Genomic DNA, 22,784 nt, shown 5'->3' with positions numbered 1-22,784 from the left:
TTTTGTTCAGACTGAGCTGGAACATATGTGCCTAGATTTTATAGCTAGATTTCAGTGATCCCAGGATAAGAATTCTGTGTTCTGAAAACCCATCTGTTTATATACTTGGAGCTACTTAATTCTTCTGTTTTGCCTCGCTTTCTAAATAATGTTTCTCTCGAAAAGGTCCCACCTGTCTTCGCCAAGGAGTGGGGACAAGGTCCTCCGTCCAGGCGGGGGTGTACTGGAAGGAAGCGGCAGCCAAGGGCTCCCAGCTGGAGAGGCGGACAGAGGCTGGCGAGGTAAGGGGGGCAACTCCCTCGACAGCAAGGCAACAGCCCCGGGACCACGTCCTCTCCCCTGGGCCAGGCCTGGTCAGGGGTGGGGAGGACATCGTAACTGAGCCGAGCTGCCAGGAAGTGTGGTAGCACCAGCTGACAATTACCCAGACCAGTCACACCCGCTACTGTGTTGCAGCTGTCATTACAAGCTCCTTCTAGGATGTTCTGATGGAGAGAAGATGCCTAGTTCGGGCTACTGAACCCCGGAGAGGGCTGAGATGGGATGGAACGGCAGTGACCCTGCCAGAAGGCAACGTGCCCATGGGGCCTGCCCTGTAAGCACATCACCACCCGGGAGCTGGGGGGGTGACCGCCTCACCCACATGAGGCCAGACCCCCGTAGGCGAAGGCCTTCTGGACCCTGCCATGCCCCCAGGGCTCAGACTGGACCCTGAGGAGACTTCACCGAGCACGCTCCATGTTTACTTGGTGAAGGCAATGGCTTCCAGATGTTCTCGGGACCAGAGGGGCCTGGGAGCCAGAGATGCACTGGGACTCCTCGCTGTCGCTGACGGGGAGGGAACGAAAGAATCTGGCGCTGCCGGCCCGGCCAGATGGCTGCCACCGGGCCCTTCACAGCAGATAACTCTTCCCCTGGGGCTCCTCCCAGGACACTTGACAGCCAGGCCGGCTGAGGGAGCAGAGCGGGGAAGCCAGGGGGCCGAAAGGGCCTCAGAGCCACGGATGGGAAAGCTGAGGGCTGGATTCCGGGGCCCGTGTCAGGACGCTTGCGGGGAGGGATGGACAGAGAGCGCTAGCCCCTGCCGACGGGGCACCCGGGCCCTTGTCCAGGCTCCGCTTTCCTGAGAACCTTCTCCATAGAGAGCCCTTACGCTTCAGGGGGCTTTGCTGGAGCCGGGGGTGGGGGGTGTATTCTGGGCTCACACTGAGACGCAGCCATCACTAGCCCTTACCAAGGGCTTCCCGGTGCCCGGCCTCGGGCCCAGGTCGCCCCACGCACAGGTTCCTTTCATCCTCGCCGCTGTCTCACCAGGCAGGGGCTCCCATAGCCCAGCTGTGCACACGAGGAAGTGGAGGCCCAGAGAGGTTAAGTACAGTGCTCTAGGTCACACTGTAGGGAGGTGGCAGGGCTGGGGTCTAAAGCCGGCATGTGGCTTAACCCTCCTCCACACGCCTCCTCGGGGAAGAGTCCAGGATGAAGTCATCTCCAGGGCCTGTGCCTTCTGATCCGTTAATCAGAACCACCTGGTCAGACCTCCCCTCCACCCGCCCCCCGACCCCGCCCCCCACCAGCCCCGCCACCGGCTTAGAAGGCAGTTAACCTTTTGCCTAGTTGATGTGCAGAATCTGGGCAATCTGTCATATTTGTACCTGCTGGTGCTAAACAGGGCAAGGGTCGGAGCCCCCAGAATGGGACTTCCCAGGACCAGGGAAGGCTGCAGGATGATGGGGTTTGCCCGGCAATTCTGTCCCATTCTGCTAGGGCTGGTGACAGTACGCTGAGCTGGGTCTGAGCTGGGGGAAGCCAGCAGGAAAGCTGTGCTGGATCAAAGGGGTTCTTGGACCTAGCTAAGCCTTGATCAGAAATGTGCACCTCTGGGACAGGTCCCGGGGCCATGCTGCCTGCCTCCCCTATCTGTTCAAGGATGGTGAAAGCTTCAAATGAGCCTTGCAGGGGGAGGGGATCTTTATTTTCCTCAGTTACCCTGGAAACCAAGGGGCTCCCTGGTACCAGCAAGGTCAGCCCCAAACTGGAAAAGCTAAATGCTCAGAAGCACTGGGACCCGAGCTTGACGGACAATCTCTCTGTGCCCAGCACCCAACGCTGCACGGGCACGTGGCAGGTGCTCAAGAAAGGAGGGGAGAGCATGCAGAACGTGTCGCTCCTGCCACACCGGGCGCACTTTGCAAAGGTAAAAGGACTCACTACACGTACACGTTTGGGGACTGTTGCAACTTCTGAGGAGTCCTTCTCCCAGCCGGAGCCCCCTCGGCTTGGGCAAAGGCACTGTCCCCTCTCCTGGGGGGATGACCACAGCCCTGGCTGCCCCGGCCATTTTCCCAGGCTTGTCAAAAGCCTGGGAACATCTGGAAAGGGCCAGGTCCAAGGCATTAGCTAATGAACAGCAGACTTCTGCGTCCAGGAAGGAGAGGGATCCGGGCCCCTGCCCGGAGGCAGCCAGTCCTGGCCATCGGAGGGCCCACCGAGTCAGACACGCCGCCCAGCAGGCTCCCACGGCAGGAGGCTGGCACCACAGCCAGGAGCTGGTGGATTCACCCCAGTTTCCTGCCCTGGGAGAGAACAGGGGAGTCCAGCCCCATACCTGGGCAAGCCGTCCTCTGCCGACCTGCCCAGTGGCCCTGCCGTCTGATTTGCCCCTGGTGGGAACCCAGTTCTTGTGTGATTGCCCAAAAAGATCTCCCCCAAAACAAGAACCAGGCCATCCTTCCACCCTGAAACGCCTCCCACCCCCGCTCAGGCGGCTCAGTGTCAGAGTCGGCTGACACGCCAAAAAATAAATATTAATGTGTCACAGGGAACCATAAACGCCATCTGTCAACAGGGAGTTAAGGCACGCTAATCTAAACACGGCCCTGGAGACCATCTCTCCAGTCCACAAATACACAACACACGAAACCCTCTGCTGGAGGCGACAGCAGGGCTGGCTCAAGGGCCTGACCGGCCTCAGAGACGCTGCCTCTCTCGCCTTCCTCTTCCCAGGGCCCCAGGTGCAAGGGACGTCTGTCCATTCACTAGCTATTTACTGAGCACCTGCTACGTGCTGGAGGCTGTGCATGCGATACAGTAGCAACTGGCCCTCGGGGAGCTCACAGCCTAGTGGCATTAAATAATCGCACCATTATAAAATTACAATTATGTAAAGCAGCACAGCCAGCTGAGAGAGGGTATGAAAGGAGGCTTAATCTTGACGGGAAATCCAGGAAGGTCTCCCGGAGGAAGTGCATTTCAGTTATGACTGGGAAGACAAGAAGGAGCCAGGGGAGGAGGAGCAGGACAAGCAAGCTGCATGAGCAAAGGCCCTGGGGTAGGAAAGGCATGGGGCATTGAAGAAACAGCAAAGAGGCCGGCAGGGAGGTGGCAGTGGGCAAGGGGGAGAACACAGGTACGGGCATCAGAAAGGCCGAGTTCAGATAAGGGTCTGGACCTCCTCCAGGGTCCACGGAGAGGGACCTGTTGGCCAGATTTGTTTTAGAAGGATCCAGTGGGATGCTGAAGCCAGCCCATTACAGGCTCAAGAAAGTCAACTGTAAGCATCACTTCCCAACTCTGCTCAGTGACTTCACGACGGCAGCTTGAAATCAGCTAAGGTAGGAGCATTTACACCATAGAAATGGGCATTCTTGCTATTTCCGGGGACATGGTTGTGAAACATTTACCAGCTCATCACTGGAAGGATCCCTCTGGCTCCCGGGAAGGAAGGGGCATGTGGGGCAGAGGGAACGAGGGAGAGCCCAGAGCAGCTGACGGAGCCTAAAGGAGAGGAGGGTAGGCAGCTGGCCCAAGAACAAGACAAGAACGCAGACACCCGGTCAGCGCCAGGCCGAGTGAAGCCAGACCACTGGCAGCCCTGCACCCAGGCCACAGCACGAAGCAAAGCCCTGCCTGCAAGTCCCGGAGCAGGATTTTCTGTCCTAGCAACACAGCCTGAATCTGGTGGTCTCCACGCTCCTCCCCCAACTCCTGGGTTCCCTGACCCTGGGGAGAAGCTCACCCCACACTCCCACTTCCGCCAAACTCTGCTAGGTCCATCCTGCCAGCCGGGACCAGCTGCGGGCCCCGGGCTAAACCCCGGGGTGCTTCTTCATGTCCCGGCCTCCTCACCTCCAGAATCGGAACCCCGTAGCACCTGCCGTTGGGGAGGGTGGGAGGGTCTGGTGAGACTACAGTGCTCCTCACCGGCTGCGGGGTGAGCTCTCAGCCACGCTCATCTACGATGCTCTCCAGCCACCGGGCAGAGCCGCCTGGGGACACAGGATGCCCAGGGGAGGCTCACCTCGGTCACCTGCTGCTTGTCCAGGTGAAACACCTGCCCAGAGCTGGTGGCAGCGATCTCCTCGTAGGCCAGGTAGCCAGGATGGGTGCGGTCACCACAGTCCCCCGTCAGCACAAACACCACCTGGAAGAGGGACATGCAGCCCGGCTCACGGCTCCCCGCCACCTTCTCCAGGCGTGAGTGGCAGGACCGGAGCCAGCGGGGAGCGGCCTGGGGCTGGCCCTCTCCTCTCTCTGTGCTCAGGTGACACATCTGTAAAACAGGAACGATAAGAGAACACCCCCCTCGGGGATGAGGACCCACGCAGGTCAAGGGTTCAGCCCAGGGCCAGGAATACAGTAGGTGCTCAATAAATGGGAGTTGTTATTAAATCAACAAGGAAGAGAATGGAAATTGACTCCACTCCGAGTGGCCCTGGAGGCCACGGAGTTAGAAGAACGCTGGAGAATGAGTTTGTTCTAGACGGGGGAACAGAGAAGCCGCCCCAGCCCTTGAGATCCTCACCCAAGGATATCAAACGGGCCGGCCCTTCTCCAGTCCCCATGCACATCCCTCCCCCACCCGCGTTGCGAAAGCAAAAAGAAGCCCAGGCAGGCTTCCAGACCCTGAGACCATGGGAGAAGGGCGCCGTGCGCGGCAGAGACAGGGAGCAGAGGCGACGCCAGAGGGAAGATGGATCGCACAGACTTTGACAGGGTGTGAAAGGAGTAGGGTGGTGTGGTCTTTTTCAAGGACGGCCTCGCCAGGGAGGCGTGAGCCGGCGGGGCCTGGGAGGGCCGAGCATGAGAACACACTTGGAATTCACCAGACCAGCTCCGTCCTGAGGGGCGGCCGGCGTGGCTGGACCCCAGGCTGTGGAAGAGAAGTGCCCGGCCTCCACTCCCCAGGTGGGGGCTCGGGCTGCCCGAGCTGGAGGCCCCAGCCTCCTCAGGACCCTCCCAAGACCCCCAAGGCCGGTTTGCTCACCTGCGACTGTTTCAGCTGCAGGAGCCGCAGCACCTCCTCCTTCTTGTGGTAGTCCTTGGCGCGAGCATCCGAGAAGACGTAGATGAAGGAGCCGGGGTTGGCCACCTCCACGGCAGCCTTGATGGCCCCCACACTCATCTCTGGGCAGTCACCACCTCCCTGGAGGACAGGAGCGTGTCAGCGGCTGCCGCCTACCTCCTCCACATGGGGCCCACCCAGGGACGCCTCTGAAACCAACAGGAGGTGGGAGTTCCCTCGAGCTGCCTCTGTCCCGCCCATCCAGGGGTCAGGCCAGGGCCCCAGCCACTCCCTTCCCTGAGACACAATGTAGCATCCTACCTGCTTTAACTTCAGACAAGCAACATCATTCATTCACCCACCCACATTAGAGTGACGGTCCCTCCCACAGGTCTGGGGTGGGAGGCAGCCTCTACACTAATAACCACAACAGGATTATTTAATTACCACTGTGATGAGAGCTGCAAGCAGGGGAGGAGGGATGCGAGCCACTGGGACATCCAACAGATGCCCCAAAGAAGCCACGTGGTAGCCAAGGCTCAGAGGACAGAGGGGTGCAGGGGAGGCCAGGAGGAGAGATGGGTGACAGGCAGAGGAAAGCATTCAAAGCTGCCTCCCCAAATCCTCTTTGTAACCTGCCCTGGAATCGATCCTAAACACACACTCCTCCCCTCCCTGCCCAGCAGACGGGAGCTCTGGGCGGGAAGGGAGCACATCCTGAATCGCCCAGGCTCCACGCCCAGCACCAGCAGCGGGATGTGCATGTGGTAACTTCTCAGTAAACGCTTCTTTCCTTGGTTCACTCATTCACCCCACGAGGACTCACTGAGCCCCCGGTAGGTGCCGGGCCTGTTCTGGGACCCAGCAGTACCTAGACTGATACGTGGGGTCCTTGCCTTCAGGAAGCTGAGGGTCTCAGTGCACAGGGGAAGGACAGATGCTGAACTGAGGTGTTCGGTGTGGCAGAGAAGCCCAGGTGGCCATGGGGCACCTGACCCAGTCTTGGGCCTGGTTTTAGGGGTCTGAACTGACCCCTCGAACATTGTCCCTCAGCTACCACATACTTTCTCCTTCCACCCCTTCGTCCGTTCACTAAATAATAAGCACCTACTGTGTGCCAGGCACAGGGGCTCCTGTAGATAGTTGGTTAACTGAATAAAGCAAGGACCTCCAAGGAGTAGAGGATCCCCAGGACACCAAGCTGGGGTGCAGGCCCCAAGCGGAGCTGGGAGGCGGGCCATGGCGGTGGCGAGAAGCCACCATCCTGGCCCCTGGGTGGGGCGGAGACCTTGCCCCCGGCCTGGCCTGGGAAGAAGGCATAGAGGGCGGCAGCCAGGGGCGGGCGGCCCACCTGCACATCGAGCTTCCTCAGCTCCTTCTGGAACACCGCCGGGTCCGCCGTGAGGGTCACCGGGTAGATGTCTGCAGGGAAGAGAGAGAGGCCGGGTGGGCGGGGGCTCCCGAAGCACGGCCTCCAGGGGCTGGGGCAGCAGTACACCACGTGCGGCCAGAGCTGAGGGGAGCCGAGGCCTGGGCCTCAGAGACCCCCGCGAAAGGGGGAGCAGTAAGGGAGCAGCTTCCAGGCCTGCCAGGGTCAGACCACTCAGCCCACCTGCCCCGCTCCAAACGGGCACCTGAGCTCCAGGGGAGCTCAGAGTTGGGGCAGAGGCAACCCCCAGTTCCTCTCTCAGAACAGCGGTTCCCCCATCTTTTGTGACCACGACTCCCCAGGAACCTCCCTCTACCGGCCCACCCACTCCCACCGTCGGGGGAAAGGAATCCTGGGAAGACATGGAAACAGAAGTGAACAAATCATCTGGTTTAGACCACACAGCAACCCTCCAACACCAGACTGATCACCAACAGCTAATCTTTCAGAAACACCATCCACACACTAGCCCATTTACAAAGACCAAAATGAAATCACAAAGGTTAATGACACCAAACGTTGGCAAGGACGCAGAGCAACTAGAGCTCTCGCCCACCGCCCGCGGGAATGCAAAATGGGTCAACCACTTTGGAAGACAACGGAAGTTTCTGAACAGTTAAACGTGCACCCACCACATGGTCCAGTCGTTCCACTCCTAGGCGTTTACCCAGGAGAAATGACATCGAACCTCCACGCTGAGACTTGTGCTCCAATGTGCACAGCAGTGTATTCCTAACAGCCCAAAGCTGGAAACAAGCCTCATGTTCGTCAGCCAGAGAAGGGATAAATAAACTGTGCTGTATTCATATAATCAAATACCACTCAGCAAGGAAACACAACACGCTACCCATCCAGATAACCACACGGATGAATCTCACAGACATAACGCTTCACGACAGAAGCCAGACACGAGAGAGTGCAAACGACATGGTTCCCTTTACAGGAAGTTCTGGGACAGGCAGAATTAATCTCAGATGAAAAAAATCAGAACAGAGGTTGTCTGGGGGATGGGGGAGATTCACTTGGAGGAGATGCAAAGGAACTGCCTGAGGAGACAGGAACCTTCTATATTGTGATAGGAGTGTGGGTTCCACAGGCGCATCCGTTTGTCAAAAGGTAACAGCGAAGACTTGTGCATTTCAATGTATGTAAATTTTATCTCTTAAAAAAAGAACTATAAAAACTGATCATCACTGGGGGGGCGTGGAGGGTGGGAGGAGGTAAAGATGAAACAGGAATGGCAGAATTTTTTTATATTTGGTGATGCTGGGTGATGGGCATATGGGGACTCATTGTACCATTCTGCTTACTTTGTATATATTTGAAATATTCCCTAATAAAAAGGTTTTTTTTTTTTAATAGCAGTAATTGAAAGCCACAGCCAAAATAAGACAAGGCTACCAGTGCCCGAGAACGGGGCTAGAGTGTCCACTCGCTGTGTAGGCGTGTGCACAATGGGGGTTTTACAAGGTTGTGTGGACAGCAGATTTCTTAGGAAAATATTTCTTTTGAGTCCTTGGTGAACTCTAGTAATGGACTATTTTTAGTTCAGGAATTCTAAACTCCAGTCACCCTAAAAAAACTCCCACACTCGGCAACTAGTCAGCAGACCTCGGTCCTCCTTAGATGATTCCTGTGGAATTATCTGGCACGCATCCACAATTATCAAGGAGAAGTGTGGACACCAGATTTCCTGCTGCACACTTGAAGACTCTCCCCCTGGAGGCCCCTGCCTCCAGGTTCTGTTTTTATTCATCATGTCCATGCCCACTTCCTCACTGGCTATGAACTTTACCAAGTCTTCCCCCCACCTCCCTCTCTCTGAACTCTGCAGTAACTAATTCAGCCAAACCCTCGGCCTTTGACCCCAGACAGATCTGACTGGAATCCTGGCTCCATCCTTCACCAGCCCTGGGGCCTCTCAGGGCTTCCTTCACTGCCCCAGCCTCAGTTTCCCCATCTGTAAAACGAGGCATATAACACCACCATCTCTCCTGGCTGAGAACCATCACTGCGAGAATTCCGTGAAGCCAGGTAGGGACACAGAGCAAAGACTCAGCAAATGGGAGCTGGCCCTGCTGATATGAAGACGCACTCGCCCGTGCTCCAGCGGGTGGTCTCACACTGGGCAGACAGGCAGACAGTCTTCCTCCAACACGAGGTCCTCAAATTCTAGTTTGACTGAGATGAACAATAATTTTACTCAACTTTGGTTATTTCTTTATTACACGATAATACAGGTTCATTGTAAAAAAAAAAAAAAAAGAAAGCATTAATGATACTGACATTTACTAAGTACCAGGCACGTGCTGAGATGCTGCCTGTGTATTAGCTTACTGAATCCTCCCTGGCACCTGGTAGGTCCAAGTCTTACCCACATTTTTAAGAGGAGAAAATGGAAGCCCAGAGAGGTTAAGTAACTTGCCCAAGACACACAGCCAGTAAGCGGCAGAGCTGGGATATGAGCCTCAGTCTGTGCAACTCCAGAATCTGAGCTCTTGACAACTGCTCCCTAGGAACTGTACACAGAAATTCCTAACATGCAGAAAAAGAAGGGAATTCTACCAACCAGAGATAGTCACTTTTATTTGTATATATAACCCTGAAAACTTTTATGCATATTTGTAAACATATAACTATATCTTACATACATGCATACTATTTTAAGCAGAATTTCTATTGACGTATAAATAACATACTATCTTTGACCCGATTGTTTTCACTGAACAACACACTGTGAGCAATTTTCCAGAAGGTAAATACTCAATTCAAATAATTTTTGATGGCTACAAAGTATTTCCTTTGTATAAATGTCTAATAATGGACTTGCCCCATCCCATATTGTTTTTTTTCCCAATTTTTATAAGGAAGAATGTTATTAAGAACGCCTTTAGATCCATAGCATTTAAGCACCACTGCAGTTGTTTCCTTGGGATACATTCCCAGAAGCAGAATTGTTGGGTCAAAGGCGAGGGCATTTGTAAAGACTCTGGATGCAAATTCAGCAACCTCGTAAGCGTCCTCCTCATCCCCAGCCGTTCCTGCCTCTGATCCACCCTACCTGCCCATGCTACAGAACCCTCCCTTGTGCCCTGTTCTGCTCACATCCCCCCCTGCTCGAGGCGGGGGGAGCTGCTGCTGACAGGAACTGCTCATTGCCTGCAGACTGAGTGAAGCCTCTGCAGTGCCCAGTTCTGAATCTGGTGGTCCCGGCCCCCCATCATGATCTATCAGCGATGTCAGCCTACCTCAGTGGCTCCCAATGCTGGACCAGTGCTGGGCTGACCACATTCTCTCCCAATTGCAGCAACACAGGAAAAATAAAGTTGGTGAAATGAGTTATCATAATTAAACGTACTCCAGCGGGAAGGGCTGCCCTTTATTCCCCGGTCTCTGTGCTTCCTACCTGGGGGGCTGAGGACTGCTCTTTCTTTCATGGGGGGACAATAATACTTTAAAGGAGTTGAATCTGTTCATAGCTCTGCTTGGCAAGATAAAAAGTTGGTCATCCCTGTCAGTTCCCTCTGGTTTTTTCTTCTCTTTTCTTTTAGTTTTTTTTTTTTTTTTAAACAATTTTACTGGATTGAGAAACCCAAAGTGGGCGGCCCTGCGGTGGAAGGTGGGGAAGATGCCAGATCCACAGTCTAAGGTCTGGCTTTCCATCGCCAAGGTTGTTCTGGGAGATTCTATGCTCTGGGAGAGAGGAAGATTCTTCTGGGAAATCGCTCAACCCCGACTCCCCCAGACCCCTAAGCAATGCTCCCCAACAGTGACGTGGTCATCTGACCTCCTCCTGTCCCCAGCACTCAGCCAGCACACGCTGAGGACCAGGGGCCGCATGGCTAACACAGGACCCGGGAGATTCCAGGAGCCAGGGAGCATCCCCCGGGCTGGAGATCCTGGAAAGAATTTTAAGTTGGCCTCTGTATTACTTCCCTATTGCTGCTGTAACAAATTACTACAAACTTAGTGTCTTAAAATAACACATACTCATCTCTGGAGGTCAGGAGTCCTCAAACCCAGGCATCGGCAGGGCATGCAGAAGGGCTGGCTGGTCACACTCAGGGAAGGCCGGCCAGATGGCCAAAAGTGTCTGTGATTCCTCTCAGACAGAGGGCGGGGCCTCGGAAAGACTGAAGCCAAGAGTTTTTAAATGTCTGCCCTAAGTTCTGAACAATGAAGGCTCTTGGGAGAGTGCACACTTATAGACACACACACACACTCACTCACACACACACACACACACACACACACACGAGTCTGGGATTTCACTGGCTGCTACTGACCAGTCCTGTCATTCCAGGGCAGGACCAGCCTCCAAGCTGCCAAGAGGGGTGAGGGGCTTGGAGGTCTTCTAGCCCCCTGCCCTCCTTGCTGCTCAAGTGCCCGCCCACAGCTCCGGGCAGGGAGACGGAGATGGATGCCGTCTTGTCGTTAACTAACTCTGCTCTACAGCTCCATCTGTCATCCCTCGGATCTGCTGCACCACCATCACTCACCACCCCGAAGCTCCCCCAGAAAGGATGCTCTCAGCAGACGGCCATTTCAGGACCCTGCTGCCAGCAGGACAAAGAGTAAAGGGCCAGGACAGGGCGGCACAGGGCAGGACTCCTGGTATGCCCCCCCCTTGAGTTTATCCACTGGCAGGGGTCGCTCGAGCCCCCCTCCATCTCCCTCCTTCACTCTGTCCAGCAGGGCTGGCTCTGGACAAAAAGCGCCAGCCATCTTCCATCTGAACGTGCTGCCCTTCCTAGAGTGGCACTGATGATGACGATGATGATGATGATGATGACGACGATGATGTTGATGATGATGTTGATGATGACGATGATGTTGATGATGATGATGATGTTGGTGATAACGATGACGCTGATGTTGGCGAAGATGATGCTGGTGATGATGATGGTGGAGGTGGTGGTGATAACGGTATTAACAGCTTCCATGCATTGAGCACTTATTATTTTACAGGCTTTTGCTCAGTCCTGTTAACATCTCCCCATTACAAGTGAGGATGCCAAGACTCAGAGAAGTTAATGCCCTTGGTGAAGGTCACACAGCTAGTAAGTGGTAACTAACATCTATACTAGTTTCCTGGGGCCACCGTAACAAAATACCACAAACTCAGTGGCTTTAAACAACAGAAATTTATTCTCTCACAGTTCTGGAGGCTGAAAGTCCAAAATCAAGGCGTCAGCAGGGCCGCGCTCTCTCTGAGGGCTCTAGAGGAGAATTTGCTCCACGCCTTCTTCTTCTTCGCTTCTGGTGATATTAGCAATGTTTGTGGTTCCTTGACATATAGACACACCATCACTGTGATTCTGCCTTCTCCCTGTGTCTGTCCCTGTGTCTCCTCTTCTTATAAGGACACAAGTCATAGTGGATTAAGGGCCCACTCTACTCCACTATGACCTCATCTTAACTAAGAACATCTTCAATGACCCTATTTCCAAATAAGCTCATATTCTGAGGCTACAGGAAGGACCTGTGTTTTGCAAGGACGCCATTCCTCCTAGAAAAATGTCCAAATCCACATGTCTGGCTCCAAAGCCTGTGCCCTTTGCCACCGGCTATACTGCCTCCAAAAACAGTGGTGGTGATGATGATGGGGAAAGCTACTGTTGCTTGAGATTTACTTAGCACCAGGATCTCTTCTATGCCCTTGACATACATTCGCTCAGAAAAACCTTACAGCAGCCTATGAAGTCTACTATTTATTATCCCGTTTTACAGATGAGAAATGGAGGCCCAGGGAGGTAAAGCGACCTGCCCGAGGTCTTACCACAAGGAAGCAGCAGAGATAAGATTCAAACCCGGGTCATTCTAACCCAGATCCAAGCTCTCAACTGCACATGAAGCTGCAGATACGTGGAACTTATTCCCCAGTCCCTCTGTCCCGATCCTCGAGGTAAGGGAGGGTCATGACTCAAGGTGGGCACTTGCCAAACAGCTGGGCACATGTGGAGTGCAGTCTCTGAGCAGGGCCCGCTGTCTGAGGGGATGATTAAACCCATGACCTTGGCTCTACTTGTGCCGCTCTTGAGCATAAGAGCCCCAGAAGCCTGGCCCAGAACCATCTCTCCATAGGCGGGTTTTTTCCACTGGATGAGAGGAGGGTGTGGCGCCTCTGGGACATGTGAGCATCACACACTGGCGGAACCACCCAGCCCCTCGCTCAGCCTCGCGTGTCCCAGCAGAGCCGGTCAAGACCACAGCCGGGCACCAGGGGTCCAGTCTCAGAAAGACCTCACATCCAGGACTCTTCCTGGGGTCTGCCCTTCCCCCTCCTTCTCGAGATGGGGCTTGAATCCTGGAGCCAATTCTGGATGTGTGGATACCCCCTACTCCAGCCGCAGCGACCCCAGGCAGGGCCCCACAATCTGCCACCATTGTGGGCAAACAGCATCCCCACCTTGGGACTCAGTTCCCCCACTTGTAAAAGGCAGGGGCTGGAGAAAATGAAGTCTAGCCTGCTAGAATTCCCACAGTGCCTGAGCCCAAGTCTGGGTGAATGTGATCCCCTTGAAGACACCCCCAAAGGACAGACGTGGAGGGGCAGGAACCACATAGACAAGTGGCTCTGTCCAAAGAGCCAAGATGGCCCTAGAACCCTCCTCTGCCTCCTCCTTGGAGTCCAGAACCCGAGCTCCTGAGGCCTCCTCACGAGGTCCTCTTGCCCCGAACACCGGGGAGATTCCGGCTCCTCCCTGAGTGTCCACATCAGCCACTCCCCACTGTCATGGAGGAGATGCTCTGACCCACATTCCTGCCAGCCTCAGAGCCACTGTTTCTGCTGTTCCTTCTGCCTGGAATTCTTCCCCGACATAGACAGACACTCCCCACCCAGCCAGTTTGTCTCATCTCAACCCAAACGCCACTGCTGTCTCCCCGCCTCTTTGTCACAGGGACCACACTGTGGTTAATGAACTTGGCCCTTCGCTGAGGGCCTGGCTGGACTGAAGGTGCCATAGTAAGTTGGCACCCTGCCCGGTCCACGGTAATCCCTGGAGAATTGCACATTGAGTTAGTGAGTGAACAACGGGTCTATCAGGGACCCCTGGGGACCAGACTCACTCTGCAAAGGTTGACCTAATGCAACCAGCCCAGCCCAGCCCCCTCAGGGAGGCTCCTGCCCTCAGACCCACTGCTGCCTTCCCTACCGCTCCTCCTTTCCAACGCACCCCGGCCTGTCTCTCTCCTCGCACCCCTGCCCTGCACAGGCTCATGCCTAGAAAGCTGCCCTTTGAGATGGTGCCATCGATGACAGGGGCATGCCTAATCCAGCTCACGGCGCCCAGGTAGCTCAGAGCTCCTGGCCTCCAAGGAGAGAAGCACCGGGCCCAGGACAAGGGGCTGGATTCTCCCCTCAGAGTGAGTACTGATCGCATCTATTTCGTGATGGGAGGCTGTTAATAGCAATATCACTCCAGGGCGACAGTAAAGACACACACACACCCCAGAGCATGCAGCCGGAGGCCAAGCCCTCCCAGTTCACAGGCAATTCTGTGACCTGAACATGCCTGCTCCGCCTACCAGCACCCTCGCCCCTGATGGACCAAGACCGGCTGACCATGCACCTGGCGACCCAGGGAAGACATTCAAACTCCCCAACAACCGGACATATGCAAATCAAAATGGGACACCATGTCTCACCTGTTCAATTAGAAAAAAGGGAAGAGGGATGGCCCCGGATGCCAGCAAGGATGTGGGGAAAACGCAGTCTCATCCTCTGTTAGTAGGAGGGCAAGATGGTACAGCGCTCTTGGAGGACAGTTTAGCATCTCTACCAAAATTGAAAATGTTCATATGCTTTAACAAAGCAATTCCATTCCTGGGATTCGATTCTATAGCGATATTTGCAAATGTGTGTGTGTTTATTGTAAAGAAATTGAAAGCAACCTATTTCCCACAATCTGGGAATGGTTGGATAAATTAAGATAAGATTAAAATAAATTAAGATCCCTCCTGTAGCATCTTACGTGTCGTTAAAAACAATAAGGTGGATCTATATTTCCTAGCATGGAAAGATATCCATGATATATAACGTGGCAGGCAGTCGGGGGAGGGGAGGAAGCAAGTTGCTAAACACTATTCATAGTATAATCCCATTCTTTCTACAATAAAAAAAAAAGTGTATATATGTATATGAGTGAATTACACGCACACACAGTCTGGAAGGACACAAAATTATTAAAAGTGTTGGCATCTCTTAAGAGTAGTAGTAGTAGAATATTTCACAAGCATGTATTAATTTTGCAATTTTTGGAGGAAACTTAATAATTTAAATTATTAACTGCAAGAGGTAAACCCTGATGCCAAAACTTGACAAAGAGCACAAAGAAAGAACATCACTTACTGATCATACATATTGAAATGAAATGCAAAATTCCCAAACAAAACCATGGCAAATAGAATCTAGCTGTTTATTAAAGAACAATCCACCGAGACCCAGCAGGACTTAGACAGGGAATGTGGAAATGGTTAAAAATGAAGGAATCACATCACTAGGTCAACAGGAGAAAGATCATACAAATATCTCAACAAATCCAGAAAGTCAGTTGCTAAAATTCAGCACCCATCCCCGTTTGGGTGTTTTGTATTGCAAGTGTTGTTTTTTTGGTTTTTTTTTTTTTTTTGACCCTTAGTAAATTAAGAATGAAAGATCTTCCTTCATCTGACAAAGAAACCTCAAACCAAAAGCCAAAATCATACAACAGTGTACAGTCAGAGACGAGACAAGAATGATGGCAGCCACCACCATTCTTTAGCACTGTTCTGAACGTTCTAGCTGATAAACACCACAAAACATTTCAAACAAGGGAAATACTTGATTGGAAAAGAGAAGATGGTATTATAATTTGGACAGGCTGTGGTTGCCAAACTCAAGACTTTACCCCCCAAATTAGAACTAGTTAAAAAAAAAAAACTTTGGTAAGAAAGTTGATACAAAATAAATACATGAAAATGAATTGCTTTCCAGCACATTAGCAATACTCATTTGCAAAAAATGTAATGGAAAAAAATTCCTGGTCAAAATCGCAACAAAGCACAAAATATTCAGAAATGATCTTAAAAAGAAATGGGTGGAACCTGTAAGAAAAAAAAACACCTATAAATCTTTACTAAAAGAAATAAATGAGTAACAAAGGAAGAGGCATGCCTTCTGGATGGAAACAACTGAACTTTTTAAAAATGATAATTCTTCCCCAAATCAAGATTTAACACAATTCCAAGCAAAATCACAGTACGAATTTTTTTTGGAAGTTGACTACGTTTTTCTATATTTCATCTGAAAGAATAAATCTTTGAGAATATTTTGAAAATGAACAAGATAAATAAAAAGAATATGAATAAGATGCTGGCCTAAGTAATTTTGGAAACGAGTGAGTCTGCAAGACTAAAGGCAAGAACTGTACTCTAGTTAATAAAGTTGTTTCCCACAGGGGTGTGGGTTAACCATGCTGAAGCCACCATTTATGTGTACTGGAACTGGACAATTAAGTAAATGGCTGGTGGATGGTGGATGATGCGAGCCAGGTTTGTCACTGTTGGTGTGGGAGGTTACAGATAACCAAGGAAAGGAGGTTACTGTAATCCACATGGTAACAAATTAGGGTTGGAGACATCAGTATGAACTCATGTTCAGCTTAAGATAGATACAGATGGTTGCGTACAGAAATATTTACAGATATAGGTATATATAGAGGCTATATATACGACATCCATCTCCTTGCTCTATCAGCTAAGGGTCTAGAAGCAATGATACCCCAGTAGCAATAAGCATATTTAACATCAGACCCTAGTTTCTAATTCCTTTTTTCAATAAAAGGAACTAGGGCTCCTTGGAGAAATGGCTAATTCTAGGAATGGGGCAGGAAATACATAGATGAGTCTGGAATATCTTGTAGTGTCAGAAAGTAAGAAAGTGCTTTAAAAAAAAACCATGGCAAGAGGAGCATGTCAGAGACAGGAGCCAACTGAAAGAGCTTCCAATGGCTGAAGCTGGAAAAATCTGAGCAACACAATAAAGTAGTATTGGATTATAACCCAAAGCATAAAATAAATATCCATGAGTCCATACTGATATATATAAATGACTGAGTAAATAAATAATTGGGGGAGAAGAGACAACTCTCTTACCCAGAAGAATTCCAAATAATTGATGTAGCTACTCCACACCCAAGAAGGTGGAACACAACTCCCTACTTCTTAAGTGTGGGCTGCGCTTAGTGACTTTCCTCCAAAGAGGACAGTATGGAAAGGGAGAAAGAAAAGAGTGACTTCACAGTGGAGACACCTGACAACCTCAGCCAGGTGACCAAGGTCCACATCAACAGTGATCAGTCATACTGATAGCATGTACCCTTGATATGAGGAGAATGGCATTGTTCCTCCCAAAAACACAACACCCAGTCTCACTGGAGAAAAATGTCAGACAAATCACAATTGAGGGACAAAATATCCGAGCACTACTCAGCAAAATTGTCAAGGTCATCAAAAACAAAGTCTGAGAAACTATCACAACCAAGAAGAGCCTAAGGAGACATGACAACTAAATGTGATGTGGTGTCCTGGATGGGATCCTGGAACAGAAAAAGGACATTAAGGAAATACTGAGGAAATCTGAATAAAGTATGGACTTTATTTAATAATAATATATCAATATTGGTTCATTAATTGTGATAAATGCACCATAGTAAGATAAGATGTTACTAATAGGGAAAACTGGGTGTTGGGTATACGGGAACTTTCTGCACTATCTTCGCAATACTTCTGTAAATCTAAAACTATTCTAAAATAAAACGTTTATTAAATTTTTTTTAACCACCAACGGATGAATAGATAAAGAAGATGAGGTATATATAAACACGACGGAATAGTATTCAGCCATGAGATTTCTTTCACTTGGATGAATCTTGAGGGCATTAGGCTAGGTGAAATAAGTCAGAGAGAGAAAGACAAATACGGTATGATCTCACTTATATGTGGAATCTAAACAAGCTGAACTCATAGAAACAGAGAGTAGAATGGTGGTTACCAGGGACCGGGGGGTGTGGGAAATGGGGAGATGGGGGTCATATGGCACAGACTTCCAGTTAGAAGATGAATGAGTTCTGGGGGTCTAATGTACAGCATGGTGATTATAGCTAATAATACTGTATCATATACTTGAGTGTTGCCAAGAAAGTTAAGAAAAACATCTTAAATGTTCTCACCACAAAAAAGAAATGGTAATTATGTGACATGATGGAGGTGTTAGCCAACGCTATGGCGGTTGTCAATTTGCAATATATACAAGTATCAAATGAACACGTTGTACACCTTAAACTTACCCAATATTATATATCAATTATATCTCAATAAAGCTGGGGAAAATTAAAAAAAGAAAGAATATGAGGAAGAGTTGGCCCTATTAGTACATATTATAAACCCAAATAATGAATATAAAGTGTTCCTGGCATAAGAATTGTCATACAATGGAAGAGAATGGAAAGCCCAGACAAATTCTTAATAGATACAGTAATTTAGGATAAAGGCAGGATCCAATTGAATGAAAAAGAAAGGATTACTCAATAAAATATACCTCAACAACTAATTATCCCATTCTAGAAGAATTACATTAGATTATTTTTTATACCATGCATCAACTTGTTTTAATTCCAGGTTAAAAAATTAAACATGAAGAGAGAAAGAGAAAATAAATGAAAAAACCTAGAACATATACCTAACTGATTTTGTGACAGAAAAAAAAAATCTTCCTAAGCGTGTAAGTGAAGAAATTACAAAGGGAAAAAGTCAATAGATTTCACTACATAAACATTTAAAACTTCAGAACATCAGGAATCACAAACAATACTAAAAGGCAAACAACTAGGAAAAATACCAACCACATAACAAAAAACAGTTAATATCATCGATATAAAGTCTTCATACTGATTGGTAAGAAAACCACTAAAACGCCAATGGAAAAATAAACAAAGGAACCGACAATTTACAAAAGAAGAAATTCACACCAAAAAAATCCAGTGAACACTTGAAAATGTACAGAACCTCACTAGTAAGTAAAACAAGAAGATATTTTCCATCTTTTGGATTAGGGAAAAAATGTCTTTATCCTAATTCCTAGTATTGGGGCTGCTCTGAAACGGGCCCTTCAAACGCTTCTGGTGGAAGTTTAAACTCCTGAAACCTTCCGGAAAACAATTTGAAGAGTCGCCCACCCACTTGGTGCGTTAAAAATGGCCTACAAATTCCACTTCGAGAAACTTAATTCTACGGAAAAACCAATCAAAGCTGCAGACACAGATTTACAAGCGAGAATGTTATTTGCAACATTTTAAAAGAGAAAAACTGAGAACAACCTAAATTTTTAGCCAAAACGAAACCATTAGCAAAATTCTAACTTTTTCGTTTGGGAACGTGCCACTTTTCTCATTTAAAAACTGTTAAAAATATTTCCGAAGCACAGGTCCTGGTTTATCTCCAAGTATGCGCAGTCCAGAACCACCGATATTTGCCCTGCAAAGTTTGGTCCTTGAGGTTTAGAACAGGGGTTCCCTTGAAGAAAGCCCTCCCCGGGTGCAGCCCTGGGGGTCCTGAATGGTCAGCAAAAACCCCTGTTTCTCAAGGGCCCCTTCCACCAAAGGGAATTCCATTGGCTGATTCAAAACGGACGCCAAACCTAAACCACAGCTCCATCCCTGCTCAGAAACCGTCTGTGGCTGCTCACAGCCCATAGAAGGAAATCTAAGAGCTCCAAATCCTCAGTCCCAGAGTCCTAGCCTGGACCAGCCTCGCCTCTCCCCCGTTTCCCATTTCACTCTTCCTACGCCCTGGCTCACACACACATGTGTCTCTACATGTCAGCCACCCAAACCGTCCTCCAGCCACCACCCAGCAAGCTCCATGTGCTCAGGGAGACCTCATCCCCACTGCACCCCACATCCCCATCAACATTCACTCCTGTTCTTCGAGCCCTGCTCCCATGCTGCTTCCTCACAGAGCCTTTGGTTAGTCCCCTCCCTGGAGGACAGCCAGGAGCTGGTACCTGGGCCAGCACCTGACACTTTCTATTCTCCGCCTGGCCTGTCCCCAGCAGGCTGCTGGCTCCTGGTGTGAACCCTGCCCCCTTCACAGTGGGAGCCTCACAGGGCTGTGCACACAGCAGGGGCTCAATAAATACTGAGATCCCCCTCCACGCCTGGGCCTGGGGGTGTGTGTAGGGAGGGTGGTTTGGGGATGGGGCAAGGATTACGTCTTTTGTTTCATGGAGGATGGAGTGAAGGTTGGAAAGTCACACACCCGCTCAGGACCCAGAGAGGAGAGGAAAAGCTGGGGGATGGAACGTGGGATTCAAGAAGCTGATGGCAGAGTGGGCAGTGAGGACAGACCTCAGGAGCCCCAGCCTGGGCCCTGGGACACTAGGGCTGGCTCCAATAGGCTGCTGTCCTGCCCTGCAACTGCAGCCAAGCATTTCAGAGATAAATATGGGATATGAATCAGAAATTATGTCATCCTGGCAGGTGGCCTTGGGTAAGTCCCATCAGGGTTCTGAGCCTCAGTTTCTCCAATTGTAAGAGAAGGGGGTGGATTAGATGATCTCTAAGCTCCTTCAGTGTGATGCCTTTGGAAGCCCAAGGATGCTCCAGAAAGGGAGTGAGAGAGTTGGGGGGATGGAGGGTGACCTGTGTCCCAGCTGAAGCCCCAAGACATCTCTTGCAGCCCATGTCTTCACAGCTCCCCCCACCTTGCCGCCCTCTGACCCCGGGGTGCGAGCTCTCCTTTTGATGTGCCCAGAAACCTTTTTCTAGACCCCCAGCTTCCGGGCTTTGAGCTGCAGAGCCCTACGGAGCCCAGAACTCCAGGAAGCAGAGCTGCATCCACGCCTCTGACAACAAACAGCCTGAGGATTGCACAGATTATGCCACACCCGCTGTCGCCTTTCAACTCTCTGTAATGATGTTGTGATTAAGAAAGGCAAATTCTTCTAAAAAGGGCTTACTATCTCATGTAGCCTTGGGTCATTGTGTATTTTCTCTGCACAAGAACACTGCAGTACAATTTTACAAGGAATCTGCCATTTTTATTTCTTAATGTTTGGTTTTTTTAAAGCTATTCTGGATACGGAGGTGGACAGATGGACAGGCATGCAATAAAGCAAACGGAGCTAAACAGTAATCATAGGATTTAGGTGGTGAGCAGACAGGTGTTCAATGTACTTTTCCCCCCCTATGTTGCGGTAAACTTGAAATTTTTCATTAAAAAATATTGGAGAAAAAGCGGTCCTGCTACTCAGAAGGTTAGGAATCTGCAGTGTATCAGCCTATTGTCCCTGAGACTCCCCACAATGGGGTCTCCCAGGGACGCCTTTCATGGACACGCCCCTAACACTGAAAGGAAGGGGGCTCCAGGGAAGAGGGGGAGCTGCCTGCAGGGGAGAAGGGTGGTGGGGACTGGGCAGTGAGGACAGGCAGGTAAGGTGAGGCCACCTGGCACGCGAGGGAGCTGCTGTTTTCCTAGAAAGAGCAAGTGAGGCGGCAAGACGCGGCAGGGGTGAGTTCACCTGCCTTGGAGGGCTTTTCTGGCCTCCGAAGCCCATGCGGGCAGCGAATTCCAAGAATTAACAAAAAGTAAAAATGCAAACCCTGCAAAGGCTCGTCGCGTGCCAAGCCCTGGACACGAATGCCTCCTTTCAACGTCTTGGCAAATTCTGGAGGCAGTTGTCGCCCCATTTCATAAGTGGGCAAAGTGAGGCTCGGGAAGGTGAGGTCACTTGCTGAAGTCGCACAGCCAGGAGGTGGCTGACGGGCTTTTGAACGCAGTGCCCCCGGCTCTCCGCTACTAGGCTGACAACGCAACCCGGGAGGCGCGGGAGAGGGTGGAGCAGGTTCCCTGGGGGGAGGAAGGGGCGGCTGCGAGGCTTGCCCCAGGTGCCCGGGGGCGGACAGCGCGAATGTCCGAGAAGGCGCCCACACCCGGCCGCCGCGCAGCCCGCGGGCGTCCAGGTGCGCCCCGGGCGCAATCGCTGGCGGGCAGGCGGTGAGCGCGCCGCGACAGGGCGCCCGGCGGGGGGCGCAGGGGGCGCTACCTGGGTCGTGGAAGGGCACCAGCGCGTAGTTGGCGATGGCCTGGCTGCCGCTGCTCAGGCTGCGCTCCAGAATGCGCGAGGCGCCGTCGACCACCTGCATCAGGTCGTCCCACATGGAGCCGGTGACGTCGAAGACGAAGGCCAGGGTGGCAGCCCCCTTGGTAGGGGGCAGCGCCGTCCCGGGCTCGCTGGCCACCGCCGCGGCCGCGGAGAGGGCCATCAGCAGCCCCAGGAGCGGCGCCCCGGGCATCGTGCTGCGCGGCCGACGGGGTGCGGCTGCCGCGGGGGAGGCGCGCGGGGCGCTGCGAGCGCGACCGTCCGGTGCACCCAGCGGCCGCCCGATGCGCGGGACAGGGGCTCGCGGCGGGGTCCCCCTGCTGGGAGTCCGAGGCGGGTCCTAGAGCCCACCCCGTTCAGGGTCACGGGCCCGCCTCCCCCGCTCCCCCCACCGTGACTCAAACTTTCCCGGCCCCGCTGCTCGACAGTCCAGACCCGAGGTTAGGGGAGGACGCGGGGCGGACGGCAGAAGGGAGCTGGGGCCGCGGCCAAGGCGGCGAGGGATGGGGACGCACGGGACGCGGCGGACACCTGCGCCTCCCGCCGACGCGCGCCCAACTGCGGGGGCGGAAGCAAGGGTGGGGATGAGACAGCCGCTGTCCCCGAGGCCTGGCCCCAGCGGGCCCTGGCTTTTGTTGCTCCCTCCACCCAGCCCCCTAAAAGCTACCCCCTACACACACACACACACACACACACACACACACACACACACACACACATTCTGCAATACCTTTTCTTTTCCGCAGGGATCTGCGCTTCCCATTTGCTGTTAATTATTACTGTTATAATCAAGCACCATACATTGAGCACCTACTGTGTGCTGATTGTTTTCACAGTTATTATTTCCTCAAATGCTTGCTGCAACCCCAGAGGGAGGCATTAACACTAAACCCATTTTACAGATGAGCAGACTGAGGCTCAGTCATTTGCAA

At 51.6% G+C, this 22,784-nt stretch overlaps 1 protein-coding gene across 1 annotated transcript in view; it reads right to left on the bottom strand.

Moving 5' to 3' along the window:
• Positions 1-22,045, bottom strand: part of HMCN2 (hemicentin 2) — a 150,205-nt gene extending 128,160 nt beyond the window's left edge. Inside the window, exons 1-4 of the mRNA XM_058524290.1 lie at positions 21,796-22,045; positions 6,633-6,703; positions 5,264-5,422; positions 4,298-4,420 (exon numbers count right to left, since the gene is read on the bottom strand). Of these exons, the coding sequence (XP_058380273.1) occupies positions 4,298-4,420; positions 5,264-5,422; positions 6,633-6,703; positions 21,796-22,045 (603 nt within the window). The remainder of the gene's footprint in view (positions 1-4,297; positions 4,421-5,263; positions 5,423-6,632; positions 6,704-21,795) is intronic.
• Between the last annotated feature and the right edge of the window lie 739 nt (positions 22,046-22,784).

The sequence above is a fragment of the Diceros bicornis genome, chromosome 28 (genome assembly GCF_020826845.1).
Source record: "Diceros bicornis minor isolate mBicDic1 chromosome 28, mDicBic1.mat.cur, whole genome shotgun sequence".
In the NCBI taxonomy this organism is placed as follows: domain Eukaryota; kingdom Metazoa; phylum Chordata; class Mammalia; order Perissodactyla; family Rhinocerotidae; genus Diceros; species Diceros bicornis.
This window is presented reverse-complemented; position numbering and strand designations above follow the sequence as displayed.